The 25786-nt window shown below is 56.5% G+C and overlaps 1 protein-coding gene across 1 annotated transcript in view; it reads right to left on the bottom strand.

Moving 5' to 3' along the window:
• Window positions 1–1447: 1447 nt before the first annotated feature.
• MYH9 (myosin heavy chain 9) overlaps window positions 1448–25786 on the bottom strand; it is an 86220-nt gene continuing 61881 nt past the window's right edge. Inside the window, exons 16-41 of the mRNA XM_064491489.1 lie at window positions 24026–24219; window positions 23508–23629; window positions 22662–22731; window positions 20763–20923; window positions 19836–19944; window positions 18793–18924; window positions 18154–18360; window positions 17564–17701; window positions 16709–16832; window positions 14703–14874; window positions 13670–13882; window positions 13109–13253; window positions 11750–11956; window positions 11426–11530; window positions 11004–11156; window positions 9668–9916; window positions 8442–8654; window positions 8090–8302; window positions 7647–7808; window positions 6432–6560; window positions 5496–5584; window positions 5272–5395; window positions 4794–5002; window positions 4197–4305; window positions 3922–4094; window positions 1448–2995 (exon numbers count right to left, since the gene is read on the bottom strand). Coding sequence (XP_064347559.1) covers window positions 2878–2995; window positions 3922–4094; window positions 4197–4305; window positions 4794–5002; window positions 5272–5395; window positions 5496–5584; window positions 6432–6560; window positions 7647–7808; window positions 8090–8302; window positions 8442–8654; window positions 9668–9916; window positions 11004–11156; window positions 11426–11530; window positions 11750–11956; window positions 13109–13253; window positions 13670–13882; window positions 14703–14874; window positions 16709–16832; window positions 17564–17701; window positions 18154–18360; window positions 18793–18924; window positions 19836–19944; window positions 20763–20923; window positions 22662–22731; window positions 23508–23629; window positions 24026–24219 — 4040 coding nt within the window. The 3' untranslated portion in view covers window positions 1448–2877. The remainder of the gene's footprint in view (window positions 2996–3921; window positions 4095–4196; window positions 4306–4793; window positions 5003–5271; window positions 5396–5495; window positions 5585–6431; window positions 6561–7646; window positions 7809–8089; window positions 8303–8441; window positions 8655–9667; window positions 9917–11003; window positions 11157–11425; window positions 11531–11749; window positions 11957–13108; window positions 13254–13669; window positions 13883–14702; window positions 14875–16708; window positions 16833–17563; window positions 17702–18153; window positions 18361–18792; window positions 18925–19835; window positions 19945–20762; window positions 20924–22661; window positions 22732–23507; window positions 23630–24025; window positions 24220–25786) is intronic.

Raw genomic sequence — 25786 nt, 5'->3', positions numbered from 1 at the left:
ACAGGTCTGAACTCATTCTATGAGGCCACCATCACCCTGATACTAAAGCAAACAAAGACATCACAAAAAGAGAAAATTACAGGCCAATATCACTGATAAACATAGATGCAAATATCCTCAACAAAATACTAGCAAACCGAATCCAACAGGATCTTACACCAAGATCAAGTGTGATACACCACATTAATGAAATGAGGAATAACCATGTGATCATCTCAACAGATACAGAAGAAGCTCTTGATAAAATTCAACATCCATTTATGATTTAAAAAAAAAACAACTCTGCAGAAAGTGGGCATAAACAGAACATACTTCAACATAATACAAGCCATCTATGACAAACCCAGAGCTAACATCAAACTCAGTGGTGAAAGCTGAAAGACATGTCCATGACCTGATCTCTGCGACCTGTGAATGGGCCTCATGTGGAGAAGGGGCTTTGCAAATCCTTTAAGATAAAAGTCTTGAGAGGAGATCACCATGGACCATCTGGGTGGGCCCTAAATCCAACCAGTTCCTTATGAGAGATGCACAGAGAGACAACAGGGAGTAGCCATAGAAAGGCGGAGGCAGAGTGGATGACGCAGCCACAAGCCAAGGAACGCCTGAAGCCACCACAAGCTGGGACAGGCAAGGAAGGGCTCCTCGCAGAGCCTCCAGGGAGGGTGGCTCCACTGACAGGAAGTAGCCCCCAAGCCCCCCAGTGATGCCCCCACCTACTTCTCCCTTCATCTCCTGCTGCTCCCCTCCCAGGGGCTGAAGTGCACCTGCTCCGAGGCCAGATGGGTCAGCTGCTGGAGGCCTGACGAGGGTCCTCTCTGGGGGCCTGCAGTTTCCCTAGCCAGTGTGGAAAGCCTTCTCCTCCCTTCCCTCCTGCTTGCAACTCAAGGGACATGTCTTCACTGCCCTTGAACTCCCAGGGCCTAGGGAGGGACCAGGTTTATGCTAAGCCTTTGTTAAAAGAATGAAGAAATGAATGAACAAAAGCTTTGACAGTCCTCTGAAGAGCCCCTGCTCCAGCACCCACAGGCCTGGGTGCCAACATCCCCATTCCCGCTTCCAGGGCAGCTGGGATGAACCTCCTCCACAGGGCAGGATTTGCCTCCTCTGATGTCTAAGGAAGTTCCTGGAAGCTAGCACCTGGGCATCCCGTCTCTATCCTCAGGACCAGCTCACTGTTGAACACACAGTAGGTGCTCAGTAATTGAAATGGACCAAGATTTATGAGATGCTCTTAGCATCTTCGAGTCTGGTCAGCCTCCCTTTCTGCACGACTGTCACCCTCTTCTGAAGCCTGTGCCCCAGCCATGCTGCACTCCTGGAAGCTTCCAGAAGTTAGGCAAAGTAGGTGCCTGCTACAGAAGCAAAACACAGTCCATTCCAGATGACCCAGGTCCATTCCCTTCTAGGCCACCTGCTCTCAGACAAACACTCCCAGATACACGGCTCGTAGCACATGGTACTCTTTATTGTGACGCTCAGTGGAAAACATCTGTAAACCAGCTTACTGTAGTGGTGACAGCTGCAACCATGCTAAGGCACTTTTATTATATAAAAAAAGGGCAGGGGTGGGAGTTCTGTTCACTCCTTTGTGACAGCAACCTGAATTCAGAGCTTTTTAGGCATATGTAGCTTTTATATATCTTCATGATTTGTTGAGAGTTGGTTTCCTTTAAAAGAAAATGCCTTCTCTGCCATAAGTAAGTCTAAATGCAGCATATACAAAACAGTTAGGAATACAGGGAAATTCAGCAACCAGTGTAGACCAGTGTAGGATAAGCTACTCTCTTCTAGACACGGTTCCAAAGGAAAGGCAGTGATAAAGACTTGGAATTTTATCATTTATTATAGGAAGAGGGAGAAAAGAAACTCTTTTTATTCCTTTTAAAAATACCTGCGCAGATGGCGGAGTTCTGAACTATACTGAGTCAACGGTGCCGGTCACTACCCGCGGCCCCAGTCCTGGCGTAGGGACGAGACCGCGTGGGAGGGCCTCTGGCCCTTTCTACTGTTCTGGCTGTCAGATTTGGGACAAGTCCCTTAACCATTAAATATATTTGGTCCCCAAGAGTGTTGGGAGAGGCCACTGCCGGCCTTTCCAGCTTGGCCCCGAGGCCCTGTCTGCTCGGCCCAGCAGCCCCGCTGTGGCGGGGGCGGGCTGCCCTCGGCAAAGGAGGGAAGGGGTCATCATTGCACTTGAGACGTTTTAGAATCAGGAGGCGGACGGGGCGCTGCCCAGCGGGGGTGGGGAGGAATGCCCCTCCTCGCCGCCCCAGCATCCTGTGCCCTGCACAGAGGTGGACCCCGTGGGCCTGCTTGTGCCGGACCACCCAGAGCCCCTGGGAGCCGGGGCCGGAAGGGCAGAGGGTGTGAGGTCACCGCGTGTGATTGCCAACAGCAAAGAAGGGAGAGGGAAGAGCTGGTGGCGGAGGCGGGGAAAGAGACGACTCTTCTGGGGTGTCGGGCTATCAAAACTCATTAGTCTGAAGAAAAATAGATTCGTAGAAAAGGCTCCTGCCCCTCCCCGGTGCCCTGCCCTCCTCGCCTCACCATCTTGTGCTTCTTGGCAAGAGAGGGCAGGAGAGCCTGCTGGTCGCTCTGTCCCCAGGCCGGGAGCCCAGGACCCTGACTCTTTGGTATCAGATTTTGGGGACTGGGGTGGAGGGGAACAGGAGGAGCTGCAGCAGAGGAAGCCAAACACCCTCAACAAGGCCTGGGGGGAAGGGCGGGGAGGCAAGGCCTGAGGTCCCCTGGCCTGGGGGCATGGGTGGGGTCACGGTCACAGCAGGTCCCAAGAGGGTGGAGGGGGTGCTGCGGGGGCCGGGAAGGGGAGGCGGAGTTGGCGTCATCCGTCTCAGGCAGCAGGAGAAGAGGTTGTTATTCGGCAGCTTTGGCCTCAGCCCCGTCAGCTTTGCCGTCCACCTCCTCGTCCGAGCAGTCGCCGGCACCTTTCCGGGCCATCCGGCGGGGCACGACAAATGGCAGGTCCCCGCGCCTGGGGGCAAAGGCAGTGGTCAGCAGGGCTGGCCAGGCGGTCACAGGACAGCTCACACACTTCAAAGCGGTCTTTAAAAGGAAACTAGCTCCTGACATCCCACGGGGAGAAGCAATGTGGGGCCTCCAGGGCCACAGCTCCAGGGAGGACAGGACGGCTCTCAGAAAGCAGGTGACTGAAGCTTCCCGCTTTCCCCCAAAACACAAGCAAAAAACCAGCAGGACAAGGGGTACAGCACAAGAGCAAACAGAGCCACTATGGCAAAATACCACATTCTGGTCAAACTTAGTACCAAACAGGTGAGACCAAGAGACACAGAATGACTGTGACAGTGTACAAAGGTGGGCGTCTTCTGGGCCTGGGTAAGAATATCATATACTGACTGTAACACCAGCTCTTGCTGCTTTTATGCTTTAAAAAAAGATAACTGTGAAAAGGAGGTAAGCAGTGGGACTCTCAGCCCAAAAGACTCTGCCTCAACCATTTCACACTTCTTGAACGTGACACTCCTCTGAGAGGTGCAAGGCCATGGGAGATGCTCATGTTCACCCAGCAAACATGTAGGGGGCACCCAATCTGTGCCAGGGCCCAGCCGGGCTGCCTCAAGCCACTTCTAATTCACAACAGCTGGAAACGTTCTAATCGGGCTTTGAGGGTGCAACAAGGGCAGACTTTCCAGACAGGATGGGAATAAATTACCCGAAGGGCTTACTGTTCATTCTAAAGGCCGGGCTGCAGCCCAGGGGGCACGAAGCACCGGGGAGGGTGTCATCAACCACCTTGCTCACTGACGTCTAATTGAGAAAGGCGACCAAGTTTATAAGGAGCCTAATTTTCTGAATTCTGCTTTCTAGGACAAACTAATTTTTGGAAGGTGAAAGAATCTGGCGAAGGGGCTGGGAGGCCGGGAGGCCGGGGAGGCTCACCTGAGCTTGTTCTTGAGGGAGCTGACCTCGCGGTTCATGGCATCCGCGGTCTCGGTGGCGTCCTCCAGCTCGCGCTGCAGTTTCCGGCGGGAGGCGTTGGCCCGCTGGGCCTCCTCCTCCGCCTCCTCCAGCTGCCGCTTGAGCTGCTTCAGGCGGGTGGACGCCTTGTCCGCCTGCGGAGACGGGACCGCCCCCAGTCAGTCAGGATTCCACGCACCTGCGGCCCTCCCTGCCCTCCTCCCCACGGGGCGGGGCCTGCACCACCGCCAACACACCTGGTCCTTGAACTGCTCCGCGTTCCTCCGCTCATCATCCACCTGCAGCAGCACATCCTTCAGCTTCTTCTCGGCCCGACGCACCTGCTTGCACGCTGCCTGGCGCTCCCTGTGAGGCAGAAACACAGTGGCTCAGGGGGAGCGTCCTCTTTCATGAGGGTCTGGCCAACAAACCACAAGCTGGACCACCCATTCCCAGGCTTCCTCTGCTGCAGGTACTTCCCCCTGTAGGGAGGCTGGATGCTACGAAGGACCGTCTTTACTGAACAACCTCTCTCATGGGAGGCACTGGGATTAGCCCCATTTCACAGATGAGGAAACTGAGGCTCAGGGAAGGGAAATGACACATCTCAGAGAGTATACATGTAGCTAGGAGAAGGGGCAATTGACCCCCAGTACTACTAAAGAAGTCTCAGATGAGTTGCTCAGGTGAGTGGGAACCCCATCTCTCTGAATCAGCCCTCAGAGACAGCCACTGGGCTCCCCAACTTTAGAGGTGGGCCGTGTCCCCCAATCCAATCTCCATAAGGCCCCAGGGAGAGGGGTGGGAGCCCCGTCAGGGTGGGGGAAACAGCCTCTGGGCCTCAGGGCACCCACTTGGTCTCATTGTCCAGCTGTTCCTCCAGCTGTGCAATCTTGGCCTCCAGGGCGGCGATGGAGGCCTTGTACTTGGACTTGACGGTGCCCTCCATCTCCTGCAGCTTGACCTTGAGCTCCTTGTTCTGGCGCTCCAGCTGCTGCCGTGCGTTCTCGTTCTTCTGGGCATGGCTGCGCTCCAGGTTCAGGTCGGTGTTGATCTGGTCGATCTGGGGAAACAAAGGCTGGTGACCCGAGGAAGGCGGGGGCCGTGGCTGGGGGCAGAGGAGGGGCAGCTGGACCCTGCTGGGCCCCTGATCAAGCCCTCCCGGAAGAGGGAGCTTCCCAACAGGAAAGGTCCAGAAACCCGAGAGAGAAACCGAGGAGTCCATGCAGGTGCCAGGACTTTCTCCCCTAAGCACCAGGGGTGGAGGGCTTCTAACCAATGGGAAGGCCTGCGGGCTTCACTGAGGGGGACCCAGCAGCCCCAGCCCCCTACCTGCAGGTTCGCCTTCTTCAGCCTGTCGTTCACCAGCTCTGTATTGCCCTGCTCCTCCTCCAGCTCCTCCTCCAGCTGCGCGATGCGGGCCTCCAGGCGCCGCTTCTCCTCCAACGCCAAGGCGCTAGGGAGGGCAGGGAGAGGTCAGAGGGACCAAATTAGAGGCAGTACCCCCACACCTGCCTCCCCGCTCAGAGGGACACCCGGCACTCGCCCCAGCTCACCCTTTGCCGCTGCTGTTGGCAATCTCGTCGGCCAGCTCGTCCCGCTCCTGCTGGGCCTGGCGCTTGGCTCGCTCGGCAGCAGCCAGCTCCTATCAAGGGAATGCAGATCGTGACCTGCTGGGACCGCCTGCAGCCCTGACAGCCCACCTCCTCCATTCCCAGTACTCTGAGCCCCTAGCCCCTGTTCTCAAACCCCTTCCCAGGTCTGCCTTCTCCATGAAGCCCATCCTCGTGAGTCCCTCTGGGGTTGAAGCTTAGGCACCATATGTTCATACAGTCCCCGTATCTAAGTGCCAGGAACCAGGCCAGGTGTTGGGGATGTTGCAGTAAAGAAGAAGCCATCCTGCCCTAAGGGGATGCTGGCCCTCTGTGTTCCGGGTGGACGTGGAGCCCAGGGGACAGGACAGAGACGTGAGTTAAGACTAAGGCGCCAGGGCTCTGAAAGCCGGTGGGGGAGATGGGCCTCACCAGAGACCCCCATGTGCAGGAGGTCAGGGCTGACGAGGACAGGCCTGGATGCAGAACTCAGTAGCCAGTAACCCCACTGCGAGAGCCTGGGGACCATTTTCACAGTCTGCCTCGTGTGAGGGATAAGGCCTCTAAGGGGACACCCAGTGCAGTAAGCCTCTGGGAGGGATCCCTCCTCACCAGGCACCAAGTCACAGCAGGTGGTGATTACCACAAAGCCCCATTTCATGCAAGGGAGGAGCCGGCTCCAATGGTGACAATTTAATTCACACACCCGGTTTAGTCACACCAGGGAACCTCGCGACTTAATGAAACCCTGTGGGGCATTCTTTCACTGAAGCAAGAACCACCCGAACCCATTCCTGGAGTTTGGCCAGTTTTTCCAGGCCTGCCTGGGTGGCCCAGGCAGCGGGTGGCGGTCCTGAGCTGCCACCTGCTGGCCAGAGGGACGCCCCCTCCGCGACCCACCTCCTGCAGCTGAATCATCTCGGCCTCCATGCTCTTGAGCTTCTTCTCGTTCTCCTTGGCCTGCGCCAGGATCTCCTCGCGGGAGGCGCGCGTGTCCTCCAGCTCCCGCATGTAGTCCTTCATCTGGGCCTGGGGGCGGGGAGGAGAGGCTTGGTGCCGCCACCCCAGACACTCCCGTGTCCCCAGCACCCCCACAGGGACACCCCCCGCCAACTGGGACCTGTGGCTGGTTTTCAGCCTGATGCCTCATTCAACCAGTTTAACTGTAAAGGGCAAAATAGTAAAGACAAAGTGTGTCCTCAACCAACACCACTTTGTACCCTCTCGGGCGCTGGGAGTCACAGAGCACACCCGCGGCGGAGTTAGTCACTAGGCGCATATTAATCAAGCTGCATTTCTGTTTACTCTCTCTGACTTCCTGTTGACGTGAATCCCGCTCTCTGGCCCCATCCCCGAAGCAGCCACCGCTCAGGTCAACACCCACCTGCCAGGTTAGCCCCACCACGTGGCACGTGTTCTTCTCCTATGACTCATTTTAACTCTAAAGATCTTTTTCTTTTTTTCCTTTTGCAGATAAATCCCAAATTGAGATTCTCCAGGACAAAGGGTGTGCTTGCTGGGCATGGCTGGGTGGTACCCAACAGAACCTTCACCAGCAATGAGGGCACCTAGGCCCCCGCGACCTGGCCAACAACACCGGATGTTCAAATTTGTCCTTATTGTTGCTGGTTTGCTGGGTATGATGCATCATCCCAGAGTGGTTTTTTTTTTTTCAACTTATTATTCTTTAATTATTGATGAGACAAATGTGTTTCCTAGCATGTGTTCTGTACCACTGGGCTGCTCAGAACTTTCCATCATCATCCATTAAGGCTGGATCGGGTCTGCTCCTGGGTCACATCTGGTTTATTCTGGAAATCTGCCACTGAGTGATTAAGTGACTATAACGCCATTGCAGCTGTAGGTTTACACTTGTTCGATTCTTTGCTGAAAGCACTCGAAGTCAACAAGCTGACTGCAACTTAGCTTCTGACTACTTTGTTCCTCCTCAGCCTCTGAGTTTCCATCTGGGAGATGGATCTAAGGGCACCCAAGCCCTTCCCCAGGGAGGGGAAGGTGGCACTTCCCAGCATTCACCAGCCACCCCACGAGTGTCCCAGCCCTCCGCTGACCACCGTGTGTAGCTGGATCCAGCTTGGTCTGGCCTGAGCTCACCTGCAGCTTTCGCAGCTGCTTAATGGCTTCGTCTCGGTTCTTGTTGGCTGATTCGATGTGGGCCTCCAGGTCCTTCAGGTCCATCTCCAGCTTCTTCCGAGCAGCCACAGCAATCGAGCGCTGCTTCCTCTCATCCTCCAGCTCGGCCTCCATCTCCCGCACCTGGGGAGACACCGACGGCTCAGGAGGCCCAACATACCCAAAGAGCCTGCCTCTGCTGGGGTCTGAGTGGGCTTGGTCCAGTCCTGTGGGATCCACGGACCTCCGGGAGCCAATGAGGATTACTAACTATAAAACCCTGGGAGAGGGAGTCGCTGACCCCCCTGGGACACGGAGGGCACGGTCAAGGGGACTCCCACAGTCCAGGTGGAGGAAGGAGAATGGAGCCGCCGAACCCAGGGTGGTCCTGCCTGCCTCCCAGGGGGTGGGAGGGCCATGCGCACCTGTCTGACCAGCTGCTTCTTCTTCTCCTCACTCTGCTCGTCGCGGCCCTGCAGGTCCCGCTCGAACTGGGCCTTCATGGCCTGCAGGTTCACCTCCAGCCGCAGCTTGGCATCCTCGGTGGCCTGCAGCTCATCCTCCAGCTCCTCGAGCTGGGTCTTCATCTCCTCCACCTGCTGCTCCAGGGCCCGCTTGGATTTCTCCAGCTCGTGAACCTGCCGCCAAGGGGACCCGGTCAGGAGCAGAGGGTTTCGAGGTCCCCAGCCTCTGTGTCCACTCAACCCCTGATCCTTCATGTATGGAGACCACCCCCACCCACTGCGCCGAGAGCCAGCTGCGGGCTCCGGGACTCACGCTCTTGCCGACGTCATCCTTGGAGCTCACGAGGTCCTCCATCTCCGTGCGGAACTGCTTGTTGAGCCGCTCCAGCTCCGCCTTCTGCTCCATGGCCTCCTCCAGCGCCCGGGCCAGAGACAGCGCCTTGGTCTCCTTCTCCCGGGCCTCCGCCTCAGCCCGGTCGCGCTCCTCTGCGTACTTGGCGGAGATGGTCTTCTCCTCGGCCAGGAGCTGGGAGAGAGGCGGGCACGCACCATGAGGTTCAGCGCCTGCCGGCCTCAGGCAGGCAGAGCCTCCAGACCTAAACTCCCTGAGGGAGGGGGGACCAAGGAGAGCAGGAACAGGGTGCTTCCAGGCGACCCAGCTGCTTCCAAGGGTGACACGCTGTGCAGTGACCTCATAACCAGATGAGGGCTCTGCCTCCACGATTGAGAATCTGTGTAACTTTCTCCCTTGGTAACCATGGTCCTTTCCATCACTCAGTGCCCCTCCCTGGAGAGCCCACAGGAAATATGTCACCCTCAGGACCTGGAAAGGCATGGTTCTCCTGAACAACTGGTGGGAGTTCACCCTGAGAAGAACGTGAACCTGGCTAGGCGGAGGCCCAGATCCCACTTGTGGCCCTCCTCCAAGGATGTGCGTCTGAATTCCCCTGGCGTCCGCTCCCTGCGCTGGCCTGCGCAGCTGTATCATCTCCTTTTCCCACCTTGTGCTCCCTCTGCCCCAGCACCTCTTTGGACCTATCTCTTAAATGGGCCAGACAGGAAACACTTTTGACTTCAGATTCTGAGTAACTGCTATGTTAGCAGGAAAGCAGCCATGATGATGTCATGGCTGCGCTCGCACACCCACACCAACAAGCGGTGGGCCGCCCTCCGCCAGCTCGCGGGCCCCTACTTTATTCCGCTTTTCTATCCCACCCCACCGTCTGCATCAGATCTGCAAGAGTGAGCATATAAATGAGAGTTCTAAATAAATCTGGTTCATTAAAGAAAATGTTTAAAATGCAGGAAACCAGAAAGGGGAAAAGTCGCTCCCAAACCTATTGTGTGAAGATGCCCTGTTCGAGCGCTTTCTTTCTAGGCCCCTCGATGAGCTGGAAAACAGGAGCACCCTCTGAGTGCCTGCCCCGCATGGCCACCCCAACAAGCTGGGTGACGGTGACCCTGGGCCCAGCTGACAGACAGCAGCCTTTGCCTGAGGCAGGGTGTCTGCAGCAGGGAGGTCGCGCCGACGGCACCCACCTGGTCAAACTTCTTCTGCTTCTTCTCCAGGTTGGAGACGCTCTGCCGCTGGTGGTCCAGGTCCACCAGCAGGTCATCCAGCTCCTGCTGCAGCCGCGTCTTGGTCTTCTCTAGCTTGTCGTAGGCAGCCACCTTCTCCTCGTAGCGCTGGCTCAGCCCCTCCAGGTCCTTCTGGAGCTTCCTCTTGGCTTCCTCAGCCATCTCCAGGCACCCCATGCCGTCGTCCATCTTCTTCCTCATGTCAGTCACCTGGGTAGGAGCAAGGGGTAAGGAGACGCCCAGCACGGAACCTGCGTATGCCAGGGACAGCTGGGAGCTGGCCTGCTACCCATGAACGGAGGAACAGGGAGAAACCAACTGAGCTACAGAAGCAGTTCCCTCGAACCACTCCCCTCTCCCTCTGGGGCAGGGGAAATGGAGTTTCTGCACAGGGCACCTGCCTAGCGCATGGAGCCCGGGGGAGGTCGGCCCCACGGGTCAGCTTCGGAAGGCCTCACAATTATGATCTGCATCTAGCCACTCGTACAAAGACCAAAACCCAGAGAGGGGGCCTCCTGCACTCTCCTCTCCCCGCAGCGGACCGCGGGCGTCCATCCTGCAGCCCGTGCCTCACACCTGGACGCACAGCGGCCAGCACATGCACACACTGGCCACTCGCACCCAGGCTGTGGTGCAGACCTTCCGGCACATATAAGTCCCAAGACAGGATCTAGAACAGGGCTCTTGGTCTATTTTTGGCCCCAGAACCTTTGAGAGTCTAGAGAAGACTCTGGCCTCATTCTCAGGATGATGTTTTAATTAACATGCAAAAGGCAAAACATGTAGGATTACCAAGAAACCAGTACAGAAAATTGCAGTCACAGGGCGTTTTTTTTTTTAAGACTGTGGTTCGGTAACCCATGTGCTTCTGTAACCCACGCGCTTCTCAGCACTGCAAACAGCAGGCGCCTGAGAAGCAAGGAGCACGGTGACTTTCCCAAAGCCGGGCCGCAGCTCGGACACGGTGACCAGTGGTTTCTACGGAACAGGCCACGGGCTCCTGCCACGGCTTGCTGCTTATGTTTATAACGGAAGAAAATGCTGCGTGTCAGCGAGAGACTGGTGAAATAAAGATGTTAAGTCTCCTCCATCCAAGTCCTTGGGTCCCTAAATTCTCCCTGGGGTCCCCAGGCATGGGCCCCTCCTGGGGAGAGCAGGAGCTCCCTGAGGGAGAGTGTCCAGCTCGGGGAGGCCTGGGTGGGCCCAGGCAGGGGCCCCACTGGGAGCTGCCCAGCCTATGGGATCCGACCACAGTGTCCTGGGGCATCTTGCTAGGGGGCGGGGTCCGGCTCCAAACCTGGGCGTGGAGGGTGGCAATCTGCTTCTCAAGGTTCCGTTTGGCCTCCTCCTCCTCCTCCAGCTGATCCTTGAGGGAGTTCTTCTCATCTTCCACCTGCTTCAGCTTCGTGCTCAGGCTGAGTTTCTGCCGGTTCTCCTCCTGCAGCAGTTCCTACTCCGAGGACAAGGGAGGCAGGGGCTCAGGACACCCAGTGTTGGGGCCTCATGGTCCCCACACCCTCAACAGGAGGGAAGAGCCGGTCCCCCTCTTATTCAGGGGGAGCTGGCAAAGACCTGGCAGGGATCTGGGAGGACCCTGAGAGCCTGTGGACACAGGGGAGGACGCCCCGTGACGCAAGACCAGAGGTCCAGCAGCTGATGCCACATGAGCACAGGATCTCCCAGACCAGTCCAGCTGCAGGGACCTGTGGCTGCCCTCACCTGCGTGTCCTGCAGCTGGGACTCCAGAGCGGAGAAGTCCTTGGTGAGCTTGCTGGACTTGCTGTCCGACTGGGTAAGAAGACCTGTCACGTTGTCCAGTTCAACCTGTGTGAGGACGGGAGACAAAGCACCCTAAGCTCGACCTGCCTGGGCCCCACCTCGGCTCTGCGGCCACGCTGGACCCGAGTCACAGGCTGAATCCCGGACGCCTGGCTGATGAGCCTCTTTGAGGAGGGGGGAGGTAGAGAGAGAGAGGGAGAAAGGAAGGAGCAGGAGCCCTGGAGATGTGGGCCAAGACCCTGGCAGCCCCCAGGGAGGCCTCACCTGCAGCTTGGAGACCTTGTCGGCCAGCTCCGTGCGCACGCGCTCTCCCTCGGTGAACTTCACCTGCAGCTCCTGCAGCTGGGCCTCCACCTTCTTCCGCTTGTGCTCAGAGTCCCCCTTGCCCTGCAGCAGCACCTTCACCTCGTTGGCCAGCTCCCCTCGCTCATTCTCCAGGGTCTGCTTGGCCTTCTCGAGGTTAGCTTTCACCTGGGGAGGCCGGGGAGGAAAGTGAAGATGTTCACAAGGGCATCAGAGCCCGACCGTGAGGCTGGTCTTCTAACATCATCAGGAAAGCTGGCGGATCCAGACCCAGAATCTGCTGCCTCTGCAGCAAAAATGCCACTGGGCAAGTTCAGGGGAAAGTGAGCTGGCAGGAGCCCTGGACCTGATCCATACTCATCACCCAGCTGGGGCGGGACACCAGGCACGGGGCCTCACCTCTCAGGGCTCGGCTTCCCCAACTCTCACACAATCCCCGCCCAGCCTCCCACTCTGGGTTCAGGGGGCATCCAAGTGCAAGATGTCACTGTTGCTGATATTAAGATCTTCATGATATTATTATAGGATGAGGGAAATGAGAACTGTTCATAGACTTCCCGTAAAGCCTCGTGGAGATGTGATGTTCAAAATAATAATGTAACATTCCTCCCCAAAATATAAAATCGGAGTTCACAGAATAAACATGACAATCCCATTCTAGTCTGCGTGGAGCCAGCTGCAGCGTCCGTGGGCCAAGCGAGGATAAACCAGAACCAGCAGGAATGCAAAAGCTCACTGGGTACAGGGCAAGGAAAGGCTTCAACCTGCCAGAACCAGGTGAAGCTGGAGACGGACGGACAAGGCGTGTTTCCGAAGATACTGGATAGGTTGCCATGTGGAAGAGCCTTGGCCCTCTCAGGCTGCCACCAAGAGTGGCCACGAGCCCTGAGCCACAGGAGGCAGCACTGGTCCTGTTCAGAAACTGCCTGGCCACAGCTTGCCTGGCTGAGAATCAGCTGGGGTGAACATCCCCAGGGTCCTCCCGTGAAGACTCCAGCTGACCACCTGCTGGAGGTGCTCTAGAGCAGCCAGGAGACTTCCTAGTCTGACAGGTTGTCGAGCAGGACAATGATGATGACAATAAATGACACTTGAGCAACTTATGGAGCCCTTACTATCTAAGTGCCTCATGTGTTACCAACTCCAACTGGCATAGAATCTTATGAGGCAGGTTCACCATTAGCCTGCCTTACAGATGGGGAGACTGAGGCAGGGGGTACCTATCTGCTCAAGTCACACGGCCACTGGAGCCTGGACTCCGGGAGCGCCCCACCCACAGGGGTGGAGCCGCAAGGGCTGGTCCCTGGGGAACCGACGCACCCGCTTTGTCTGCTCCAGCTGCTCCGCCAGCTCCTCCACGGCCTGTGAGTGCTTCTGCCTCATCTCCTGGATCTGGGCCTCGTGGGTCCTGGCCTCCTCCTCGAGGGTCTTCTTCAGGATGTTCACTTCCTGTTCACGTTTGGACCTGGACAGAGAAACGCCCTCAGGAGGGAGGCTGGGGACCCTGGAGTGATGCTCCCCTGGGGCCTCTGTAGCAGCAGAGAGAGCCCAGCGAGGTGGCTTTCTGCCTGCTGGCCTCCCTCCTCGGCCATCCATCCTACAGGTCAGGCCCACAGACACACTTTGGAGAGGACTTTCAGCCTCGAGGCCCACCCATGCATCACCCCAACTCCAAGCCAAGTTCTCTGACAGGTCTGCTCTGCCCCACTTGAGGCAGACGCTATTAAGGAACCATCAGCTCCTGTGCTCTCTGCTGCATGACAGTAAGGCCACTGTGTGTCCACAGAGACCAGGGGTCTACGCCTTCGAGGCCACAGCCTCTCTTTCCTTGCTCCACCACCCCCATCCTCAGTGACCTGGCTGGTCGACCCCAAGGCACACCTGAGCTCCTGCTGGGCAGCAGTGGAATCCAGAGTGTCCTCCAACTCTGTTTTCAGAGCCTCCAGCTCTTCCCCGAGATCCCGTTTCTGCTTCTCAGCTTTATTCCTGGAGGCACGCTCAGATTCCAGGTCTTCTTGGAGTTCAGAAATCTGAGATTCCAGCTCCCGGATCTTCTTCAGGGCTATGTTCTTCTGGGAGGCTTCTTCTTCCACTCTGCCAAAGAGACCAACAACATTAGGATGAGGTCACCGTCACCTTCAGAGAGCACAATTTGCAGACAAGGTTTTAGCTAAGTGCAGCCAAAGCTGCTTCTGGCAGTCATAATCATGGCCCTTAGGAGCTCTTCTCAGCAAAAACATCTGAGGCATTCAGAAGACTTAAGGGCAATACCACTTTGAGAATTCAAAAACCTCATAGAGGAATCATTTTTTTTTTCTAAATTAAGATTCAGTGCTTTAAACATAAAAAAATTCGAATGTTAAATGGAAAAAAAGATGGAGGGGAACAAATGCTACTGTCCATGATTACAACGAGTAAGTAAAAATACAAATATGCTATGGACTTTGGGAAATAATGATGTGTCTGCAGGTCTGGCAACTGTAATAAACATATCACTCTTGCTGGCGGTGGGGCGGGTGGATAACGGAGAAGGCTGTTCACATGGGGATCTAGGAATTCTCTATACCTTCTGCTCAGCTTTGTTGTGAATTTAAAACTGCTCTAAAAAAGTAAAATCTGTTTTTAAAAAGCATGCCTGTAGCCAAGAAATCTTAAAAAGGAAAAGAATAGAAAGGATTGCTGTGACTGGCTGACGAGGGTTGTGGATGACTTTCGGGGGGGTTACAAACAAATGACAGAGAAGCCTTGGACTATGCTTTTAGTGCACAGGAAACATTTTGCCGTAAATTGGCGTCCGAGACAACAGAGGAACGCGTGCCTGCCGCTCCCTGATGCACCGAGAACCACGGCAGGAAGCGCGCTGACGGCACCGGCACTGGCCACGGGGCCGCGGGCTGATGTGCTTGGTTCTCACCTGGCCAGGGCAGCATGCAGCTCCTCCTCTTTCTTGGCCAGCTGCATCTTGAGCTCGGCGATCTGGGCCTGCAGCTCGGCGATCTGGTCGCTGAGGTCCGTGGAGTCTCCCTCCAGCTTCCGGCGGGTCTTCTCCAGCTCCTGACGCTGCTTCTCCTCTCTTCGGAGGCGCTCTGGGGAGCAAGAACGGGGAGACGCCGACAGAGCCCTGAGTCGCCACCGATTTTTCTGTCTGTCTTCAATTCTTATATAAAACACTGAATATTTGTTACCACAAACCACGTGTGCGGTTTAAACAACCCTGATACCCAGACACCAGACCCAGCTCCTGGACGAAGGGGAAGACATCACCATAAGCGGCCTAGTCCTGTGTCTCTCCAACCCCGCCTGCCAGCCTTTCCCACCAGGGAACTCCTCTCCCAAAGTCTGTGTTTGTGTTTCCACTTCTCTCGTTTTCCTTTGAGGCTGTACCTCCCTAAAAATGTAATGCTTAGTTTTGCAGGAATCTGAACTCACAGAAGGGACCTGTCTTGTATGATTTCTATGGAGTCAGTGCAGCGGGGCCAGGGTCCAAAGGGCTTTACAATTCCTGCTATGACGTCACCTAGGTGACCTCCTTACATCTCTGCGCCTCATCTGAGTAGTGAGGGTGGAAGACAAGCTACTTCATGAGGCTACTGTGAGGCACAAAGGAGTTGGTGTCTGAAACCAACTTCCAGGCACCCGGAACAGTGCCAGCCCATAACGCGTGTTCAGTGAGGCAACTCTTACTCCGTGTCTCACCTTTGTCACAACATTATGACTTTGAGATCTGGCAAGTTAAGGGTCACTGTAAGTGATCCATCCGGGCTCCTGTCTGTGTATTCCACCGTGTGAACACACCCCAACCTATCTGTCCGCCCGACAGCTGGGGGCACCTGTGATGTGTTCGTTGTGTGCCCTCCTGAGAGCACGCTGCCACGAGCCTTCCTGCCCGGGACACCCAGTGCATATGAACAAGAGGACTGGGCTGCGAGCAAAGCTGCAACCTCACGGGCACTTCTAGATTGTTCTCCAGAGCTGTCTACCCATTTATACTCCCACCGGCAGCATGTGCGTGCTCTGGCTGTCCTACATCTTCGGCAATGCTTGGTGGTGTCAAACTTTCATGTTTGTCAATCCAGTGGGTGTGCTGCTCCAAGACCTCGAGGATGATGGAGTCTTTCAGACTATTCCCAGATGAAGAGATAAGTCTCTGTGTCAGGACCCCTTTTCCCCTTGATGGCCTGACCCACTTCATCCTGGGAAAAGCCTCCCAGTCACCAGCCAGGGTGGTTTCGGCCCTGCGTCCACTGGGTACTGACAACTGCCCTGTGCACCTGGCTGCCCACGTCTCAGCAGATGGAGCAGTGGTTTCTCCCTGGAGCTCGGAGGCCCCCAGGGGTCTGACTGCCCCCATTCCCTGTGGTCAGCCCCTCCCAAGGGGCAGGGAACAGGGGGTCGCCAGACAGCACAGATCAGCGCTTGTGCTGGCTGCCGTGGACCCCAGGGCACAGTAGGATGAAGGCAGGTTTGTCACCCTGCCCCACGTCAAGCAATGGCCTCTTGCGATGCCTGCCTAGCATCTTACAGTACAAACAGCATGTCCATGCACGCTATTTAGTTTAACCCTCACACACCCTTTTGCTGTGTCCCCTTAGAGGCAAGAAAAACTAAAGCTCATGGAGATTAAGTAACAGGTACAAGATGACACAGCAAGTAAGTGGAAGAGGAGGGTCAAACCCAGAACCTTCCAGGAAGTCTTAGAAGCCGGTGAGACACACAGCGCTTGCCAACTGAGACGCCAGAGCATGATTCTGAACACTCTTCCCTGAACATCCCTCCCCAGCCACAAGTGCCCAGACTCCCACAGGGACAGGGGCTGGCCCCCGGGTCCTGAGGGCCGTGGCAGCGAGGCCCGGGCTGGCCCCTGGGCACTGGATGCTCCCCACCTGCCCCCAAGGCCGACAGTTCCCACCACCGTCTTACCCTCCAGGTCGGTGATCATCGCCTCGTGCTTGTTCTTGAGCTTGGCGAGGCTCTTGGATTTCTCCTCCTCTTCCATGAGGTTGGTGGTGAACTCGGCTATTCTGTCTTCCAGCAGCTTCTTCTCCTGGGGGGGAAGGGGAGGTCAGAGCTGGGTTAGTTGAGTGCAGAACACTTCAGCTCGCTTCAAAGCACGACTCATCAGGTGTTTAGGACTGAATGGAGGGGCAGAGCCTTAAATACTCAATCAAGATCAGTGGGCTTTCCTGGATCGAAGGGGTAATTTTGAGAGGTCACTGGCTCCCCTGAAGCAGCTGGACGAGCTTCCTTGGGGTCCAAAACTGGGCTGCCCAAGCCCCTCCTGGGCCTGCGTTACCCCTTTCTGCTCAGGTAAGGGGAGCTTCTGGGTGACAGGGAGTGTTGGCATGGGAAATCAGGGCAGGCACCACAGCGCCACCTTGCCCGTGCTGGTGCCTCCTTCCTCAGCCCACAATGCGCCCCTGCTCCTCTCACTTTCTGCCTTCTGTGGCCACCACTAGAGTCCCAATCTCAGAAAGATCCACCCACAACAGCAATCGCAAAGCCACCGTGACAAATCGGCACCATCACTCAGCACAAGCTCCCCACAGCACAAGGTCCCTGGGCAGGACGCCTGCCGTGTCAACCCGACCACCACACCCTCTGGAGATGGAAGATGGCGTCCTGCTCCTGCCCCTCCTTCTCCTCCAACGCAATTCCCAGCTGTCATCTGTCACCAGGCAGATGCGGACGGGGACCCAGCCCACAGCCAGGACCCTGGAGCCGGCTGTCCCCAGCCCCTCCCGCCCCGCAGCCCCCACGGCGCACAGCCGGCCTGACCTTGGCCAGCTTGCAGTTCTGGTCCTCCATGATGATCTGGTCCTCCTCCAGCTTCTTCAGCTTGGCCTCGGTGGTCACCTTCTCCAGCTGCAGCTTCTGCCGGGCGCTCTCCTCCTCCTCCAGCTGTTCCTCCAGTTCCTACAGCGAAGTCGGAGAGACCGTGAGCAGAGTGCACCCCACGAGCCTGCGGCACCACTGGTACGGGGCCTGGCCCCCACATGTGGGGTCATGGATTTAAAAACTGGGGTAAGGGGACAAGTACCCGGGTCCAATCATGGGGTCACATGTTCTGACAGGCTTCCTTTAGCTTTCCACCCCCCACCATCTGCTCCGCAGACCAGCGGAGCAAGGACCAAGGAAGGAAATTAAATTGGCTTCAATGCTCCATGGGGCAGAGCTCACCTGACACGTACGTGTTAGAAATAACCGCCCAAAAGAGAAAGCCTCCCCGAGGCTGCCCCCAGGACAAAGGTGCGGCGTTGTCCCCCACGGCACTTGTGACGCCCAGTTCTCTCCCATTCCTGCGTCGCTGCTCCTCACCACCCAGCCCCCCGCCCCACCGCTGGGCGGCCCTGCCCCTCTCCCGAGACCTGGATGTTCTGCTGCATCTTCTTCTTCTCGGTCTGCAGGTGCTGGCAGCGCTCCTCCTCCTCCTCCACCCTAGCCTCCAGGTCGTGGCAGATCTCCTCCAGCTCCTGCTTCTTGGCAGTCAGGCGGGCTCGGAGCTCCTCGGCCTCGGCACACAGCTCCGTTTCTGCCTGGAGCTGCTCCTGCAGCTGCAGCTTCTCGGCCATGAGCTGCAAGAACACGTGGGAAATATGAACTCCTATGACCTCCTCGAGCCGGCCACCTCTCCAGGAGAGCTGGTCACCTGCACAGGCTCCTGTAGGGAGAGCCCCGTGCTTCAAGGGCAGTTTCCACCCCAGAATGCTTCAGCTCCCAGGCATGTCTAAATATCACGCCTTTCATCCTTCGCCACTGCTCTAGGAGCTGCTCACCAAGATCCCTAGGAGAAGTGCTGAAGCTGGGCCTTGAACCCATCATTCATGAACTTTCCACCCCATGGGGCAGCTTTCCTACATCATGTAACCCCAAATGGGATACGCAGAGAGATTAACCACCATTTCTCTATAGAAATAGGAAAATATCGCCTTAAAGGCCAAGCACGCTTTGCCTACTCATAGCCAGCAGGTGGCAGCACTACCTGGGCAGTGCAGGCGGACACCCACCTGTGACTGGAGGGTCTCCATCTCCGTGAGCCTGTTCTCAGCGGCTAGCTGCTTCTCCCGCACCTTCACCAGCTCCTCCTCCTTGGCCATCATCTCCTCCTCCTGCCGGCTCACCTGCAGCAGCGGCTTGACCTAGGAGAGGAGACAGAGAAGACTCGCTTAGGGGAAGATGCCTGTGCAGGTTGAGAGCCATGGGGCAGGTAGGATGCTGCACGGAGGAGGTGCAAATGGGTACAGTCTTTCTGGAAGTCAATCTGGTTCTGTGAGGCATTGGCCTCTGTTTCGCTAATTGCATTTCAGGGAAACCATCCCTATGTGTATTACAGTGGAAAGTCACTGTTGGAAAAGTAGCCAGATAAACTATGAAACATCTCTAGGGAACAGTATGTTAATGTTTTAAAAATGATGCTTATAAAGGAATTTTAAGTGGAAGATGCAAAACATAAGACTGTTTAAACAAGTCAAAGCTCTGTTATTTAAGAATGTGTATGGTTTACACAGCAGAAATGTATCAGGAATGAAAAAAAAGCAAGAATAAATACTGAAACATCTATTCAATATTTATGTTGGCTCAAGGTTGAAGAAATTGTGGGTAAATTTTTATATTCTTGTTTACCCTTCTGTTGGTCCAACTTTTCGCAATTACCACAAATTATTTATTAGCAACAAAAGCAGCCTGACCAGCCTTAAAATAATAAAGAAATTTTTTTCTTTAACGCTAGGGAGGACCCAACCAGCCCTGTGCAGATTCTGACCCACCAATCCCTGGTTTCTGGGCGAGCAATGGCCGTACCACGTGGGGCCGGGGGGGGGGGGGGGCGGGGCCTGGACCTCCCAGAGCTGCTCCTGGAGCAGCTCTGGCCCACCCCAACAGCGGCCCTGGCCTCCACCCCGGACAATGTCCTGGCTCACTCCCCTCTAGACCCCACAGGGCAGGACACGGGGCATGAAGGCAAAGTGCCCGTCCTGAGGCCTGAGCCCCGCAGGAGGCCATGGGAGGCCCACTGGTCCCCTTGGCCACACGGAGGCTCCTCCAGACCCACCTTGGTGAAGAGCCGCCACCACTGCCAGTTCCGCAGCTTGAGGTAGGCGGCACAGTTTCTCTGCAGGACCTTCATGGCCGTCAGCTGCTGCTGCCGCTTGGCAAAGGCCCTGTGGGGTGAGGGTCACGGGTCAGCACCTCCAAGCAGGGGACAGCTGACCTCCGCTCTGACAGTCGCTCCCAGAGGCTTTTGCAGAGGGAATCACCTCTGCCTGGGACACCACGAGGCAGAAATGTAGGGAAGGAGGCTGGCTTGGGGTTGAGTCTTTTGGGTGACCTCGCAGAGGGTGACCAGGGCTGAGGTCACGATCATACACCATCACTTAAGAGGCGAGTGAAGTCACTACAGGCCTAAGTCAAGTGCAACTGCTGGTCATTAAGTCCATCTACTGATGGCATCTGCCCACCTTCATGCCACCCACAACCTTGGGGCTTCTGTTTGGCAGGAGAATGGCAGCAGCTGACGTCCTGCAAACAACGCAAACTCAAGCTCCGACCCCAAGTGCTCAGAGCTCAGGCTGGAATGGACGCCCCTGAGCACATAGAGGGGCTCAAGGGACCAACGTGCAGTGGCCACCGAGCAGGTGAGCCCGAGTCCCCTAGGAGCTGCTTGGCACTCAAGGACAGCCAGCTCTGGGTGTCATCCCTACATGAGAGACATAGTGAGGAACTGCGGTGGACAGGAGCCTTCAGGGCAGGCAGATCCGAACACAGTCACCCCTTCCCACCAGCTCACTTTAAACCCCAGGCAAAAATCCGGGAAGCAGGGGGGCAGGGAAAGCCACATGGGCCTCCCCAGGCCAACACCTGACTGGTATTAGGGCGAGGGCCCCTAGGCCACAACTTCCTAAGTGCCCTCCACCACAGGAGAGCTGGGAGGGGCTGGAGCGGGGGGCAGGCTGGGCCAAGTGGGTGTCTTGGGACTCACTTTCTGGCCAGGTAGCCCCTGCAGCAGGCCTGGAAGCCGATGATGACGTCGGTGATCTTCAGGTCCCGCTCCTCCTCCAGGTGGGCCAGCACGCCGGCCCGGAAGAAGACCTTGCTCTGGCCAATGCGGTACAGGTTGCTGTCGAGCTCCAGGGCTTTGATCTAGATGGGAAAAGAGCCAGCCACTCACCCCCACCATCCTACCACCACGGAGCCCTGGAGCAAGGCCTCAGCAGGGGAAGGGGCCTCGGGCCGGGGTCAGTCCCTCTGCCCTGCGGACAGCCTTAACCTGATGCAGAGAAAGTGAGGCTGGGGGTGCTGGGCAGGGGGCAGGTGGGCGCCAGCACGGCACAGGGTAACGAGTCAGACTTGCAGAGAAACACAGAATCTTTGCATTGAAGGAACTCTAAAGGTCTCCCCTTCCTCTCTGCCCTGCCCAGCACACCACAGTCACGCTCTAGAAACACCTGGCAGGGTCACCCTCCAAGTACCCAAGCCTCACTGCTGCCCCAAAGCCCAACACTGCTCCAGCTCTGGCCAGGCCCAGGATCAAACGCTAATCAGGTTACCCCAGGCCTAACCTCTGTGAGCCCACATTTCCTCAGCTGAAGAGTGGAAACACCTCCTTTAAGGAAAAGAAAAGTTAACAAAGTAAATAATAGCACCTCCTTCCTAGAAGAGCTGTGGGAATCAAACAAGAAAATGCATAGAAAGCGCTTAGCACGGGGTCTAGGGCTGAATGAACTTCCGCCGTGGTTACTATTACCGAGCTGTTTCAGTACAGTTAACAAGGCTCTCTTGTTAAGCCCACTGGCAAGGGTCTGTCGGTCTGTCTGTCTGCCTGGGAGAGAAGGGATTTAGAACAAGCTCCAAGAGGCAGAGGCTTGAATAAGATAAATGGGATCTGGGGGCCCCTAATGCCCATGAACGGTCCAGGCAGGCCTCGAAGAGGCCCCTGCAGAAGGGAAGATGTGGGGAACAGAAGGCAACGTGGGTACCTCCCTCCCTGCATGACGAGCCCAGGCCTCCTGTCTTCCCTGCAGAGCTGGACAGAGGGGACCCGACTGTGCCTGAAGGAGGGACACCCCTCACTGGCCAGCAGCTGAGTCTCCCAGAAAAACGGTGGCCCAGACCCGAGGTAGAGGCACACCCTCCATCCTTCACGTCTCCTTTCCACCAGCTGATGAGCATCGGAGGGCAGGGAGCCATCTCCTCCCTCCTTTTTCTAGCCTCAATCTCCCTGTCCCTCAAATGCGCGGCTTTGCACAGAGCAGGTGTTGAATTTTTCTTCCCTTTTCTCTTTCCTCTCCCCACCCCCAGCCCATCCTCTGCTGATTCTCTGGAAAGGATGCAAAGTAAACAAATCAAAAGGTGCTGGCTGCTGACCCTGGAAGCATTAGACAAAGGAGACGCCTGCCTGCAAAGCAGAAAAATGACCAGGTGGGTACAGCCCCGGCTCGGCCAGAGTCACCATGGGGCCTTCATTCACCCAGTGCCCACTGCCTGTCCAGCACTGGCCCAGGGGTAGGGGGAGAGAGGAAAGGTCCAGAAGCACTGACTCTGGTGGCTTTGGGCCAGTCACGGTGTCCTGGTGGGGAGGTGCCCTGCTGACCACACCGCACATGAAGATCAGAGGAGACATAAGCAAGAAAGGATCAGAATGTGCCCAAAAGGAAGGGACCATCTCACACCACATCCTGGCCACGCTGCAGCTCTCACCTCCTCCTCCCAGGCCCGCGCCCACACACCATCCCAAGCACCCAAGTGCTGAGGGGGCTACCACACGGGGCCCCCCGCAGAATCAGAAATGGCACATTGGAGGAACCAGAGAGCACAGGCATCGAGGGGTCCAGCAGCCACAGGGCACCCAATGCGGGGAGGGGACAGCAGCCCAACTCACCATGAGCACACACGCCTGCTTCCCGTCCATGAAGCCCTTGGGGATGGAATTTGGTGTCAGGATCTCGTATCTGAGGAAGGAAAGGGCAGCCGGATCAGTGTACCCCTTCACTTCACGTGGCCTGGACATTCGTGGGAGGTGAGGGCGCAGCAGATGTGGAACCCTTTTCACAAAGTCTTCTGAGGATGGGGGAACCTTCGGCGAACCCCACCTTGCTCTTTTCTAAGGCTGAACAGCACAAGGAAGGCCTGGTGTTTTCCAGAAAGTGAGTGGAAACTCGGTTGGAATGTTTCAGTCACTTAAGGGTGAGCCTCAGCGTGGGCTTACTAACTGCTAATCGCCCAGCACCTGTGTCTGTAACCCCAGAAGACCATGCCCATCTCTTCCCTGGGATGCTGCAGGGAACCACTAATCAACGGGGTGGTCCACAAAATTAAACAGAGCTGCAACACGATAGCAGTTTCCACTAAACACAGTCATTAGGCAAATAGGCCAGTGCCACCAATGTCCCTCCCTGCACACACAGCCGATTTCCGTTTCCATAAAGTTCCTTTAATACCCAAGTCTCTAACTGAGCCTCCTTAATTTCTTGTCACAGCTCCTCTAACTGCAGCAAACAGCCCCAGGCCCCTGAGGTCACTAGGAGTGAAAGCCAGCAAGAAAACCGTCATCTCAGCGAAAAAACCGGGACATCCCTTCTCACAGGGAGGGTGGCATGGAGGACCGTGTGAGGAGCCAGCTGGACCTCAGCTCAGCGTGGACAAGGAAATGGCTCCCCGACCCAAGGCCCCTGCTGGAGAGCAGCCTGGCCATTGGCACGAGAGGCCGGCTGCGGGCCCTGCTCACCTCTGCCGGAACTCCTGGAAGACCACGCGGTTGGGGAAGCCCTGACGGCAGATCCGGATGCCCTCAAGGACCCCGTTGCAGCGCAGCTGGTCCAGCACCAGATGGGGGTCCAGCTTGCCAGCCTAGAGGAGAAAAGACATGCATGTGGTCTCACTTCTGTGCCGAGGAGCTGACGGAGAAAGGGTGGGCCCCTCTGGATACAGCAACGCAAAATCCCCAGGAGCTGGGAGTCGCTGCCACCTGTAGGTTTTGTTTTGCTTTAATTATTGGGGTTTAATTTTAGTTTCTTTTTTTTTTCTTTTTACCCCCAAAGGTTTTGACAGCTCAGTCAGGCTGATCCAGGTCTGGGAGCAGTGGAAACATAGCCTATCTCCTAAAAGCGCCCGAGCCACCCTGCAGAGGGACTTGACCAGGGGCTCTGCGTTCTGGGGGAGGAAGCATTTCTCCTTTGGGAGACAGACGAGGGCTGAGCGCCCTGCACTGTGCCCACCCCGCACCATGCCACCAGGCGGCCACACCTTCTTCTCGTGGTTGGGGATGATGCAGCGGACGAAGTTGGGGTTGGTGTTCCTCAGCGTGGCCATCAGCTTGGCCAGCTGCTCCTTGTAGAGCTGCCCCACGGTGCGGAACATGCCCTTGCGCGTCTTGAAGGCCCCGGGCATCGCTGTCTCCGACATGCCGGCCACCTGGTCCAGGCCGATGATACGGTCCACTGCAGAGACCACGCAAAAGCACGTGAGTGCCCAGCGGTCCAGGCGGAGGCAGAGGGGCAGGAAAGACAGACAGACATCAGGATGGAAGAGGAGACTAACAAACAGCAGACCTCTTCTACTTGGAGTCTACACAGCGGGCTACGATCATCTCTAAACGTTGAGTGAACTTGACCTTGTGAGCAAGGAGCAGGCAGCATAAAAAGGTTTGGGAAGACTGCAGAGCCACTAAGAGGGGGCAGCGCATTCCGGAAGGCTGCTCCACATTCACATCGCCTGTCTCAGCCACCCTGGGCAGCTCCTAACCCAGAGACACAACAGGACCAAGAATGCATTGGGGAGCAGTGAGTCAAGCTGGTCCCCTCGCCTGGCTCGGAGGTGCTGTTCAAACTTGACTTGCAGGAATCCTGCAGCCCGTGGGGTCACGTTTGAAAAAAGCAAATCATCCTGAATTCAGGTGGACCTTTACCCAAGAGCACTGGGCCAAGTCAGAAGGCGAGAACTCAAAAGCTACTTTGCCATCGCCTGCAGGGCTCTGGGTGACTCCCTTTCTGTCTGCACCCCCAACGCAGCCCTCCCTACATCAGGGACCTAGAGCATGAGCGTTGTCAAAGCAGAGAGTTCCAAAGGACCACTGCTGACCATGACTGCCCCAAGGTCGGTGGTTCCTTCTCCCTCTCGAGTCTTGCTTTGTCCCCAAGCTCACGGGTCTTTATCATTTAAACCAACCCTCTCAGGAAGCAGCCCTCATCACCGTGGCTCATGCCCAGAGCAATGAAGTGAACTGCTTCCCCCAAGGAGAAAACAAAACAACCAACAAACTCAAGCAAGGTGGCCAGTGATTTGAGGTCAGTCTTAAGAAAGAGCCAGCATTAAATTTGAAGTCTTCCGTTGCAGGATGCAAAAGAATTCTGTGACAAAGTCGGTTTCCTATTACTTTGTGGCCAGATCTGTTATTTTATTTGAAGACAACAAATGGAACAGTTGCTCAAGAGGGAAGCCAGGGTGATGGACCCGATGAACCCATCAATTAAAATGAGAGGCATCTGGACTTCATGCGGCCACTGCAGGGCCCCTTGGACTGGCTACCAAAGGTGTCCTGGGGAGTGGGTGGCTTGTGAAGGCCACTCAGGTCACCCAGTGGGAGGTCAACTATGCCCCATAATGACTGGTCACTTCACGTGAGTGTGTCCTGCCCCCAGGAGGCCCCACCCAGGAGCAGGTTCCTGCTGGGCGACTGCTGCACAGACGCACAGGTGCCCTTTCAGCTTTTAGGTTCACGCACACACACACACACACACACACACGCAACAGCCCTCATGCTGAGACATGACCGTCATCCAAGCAGTGAGATGCTGTCGTCACGAGGGGGACTTCTGAAGACGGTATGGATTATCAAACAATTTTTTTTTTTGCCCTTTAAGATCTTTAACACAAAGTCCCCAATCTCCAAACACAGCCACTGGTGTGCCTGGTGTTCTACCGGAGGCCTGCAATGGGGCGCGGGAGGAGCCCGTCCACAAGCCCGGGGCAGAGACCAGGGAAGGGGCAGCGTCAGGCAGGAGCAGC

Source organism: Camelus dromedarius, chromosome 11 (genome assembly GCF_036321535.1).
Source record: "Camelus dromedarius isolate mCamDro1 chromosome 11, mCamDro1.pat, whole genome shotgun sequence".
Lineage (NCBI taxonomy): Eukaryota > Metazoa > Chordata > Mammalia > Artiodactyla > Camelidae > Camelus > Camelus dromedarius.
This window is presented reverse-complemented; position numbering and strand designations above follow the sequence as displayed.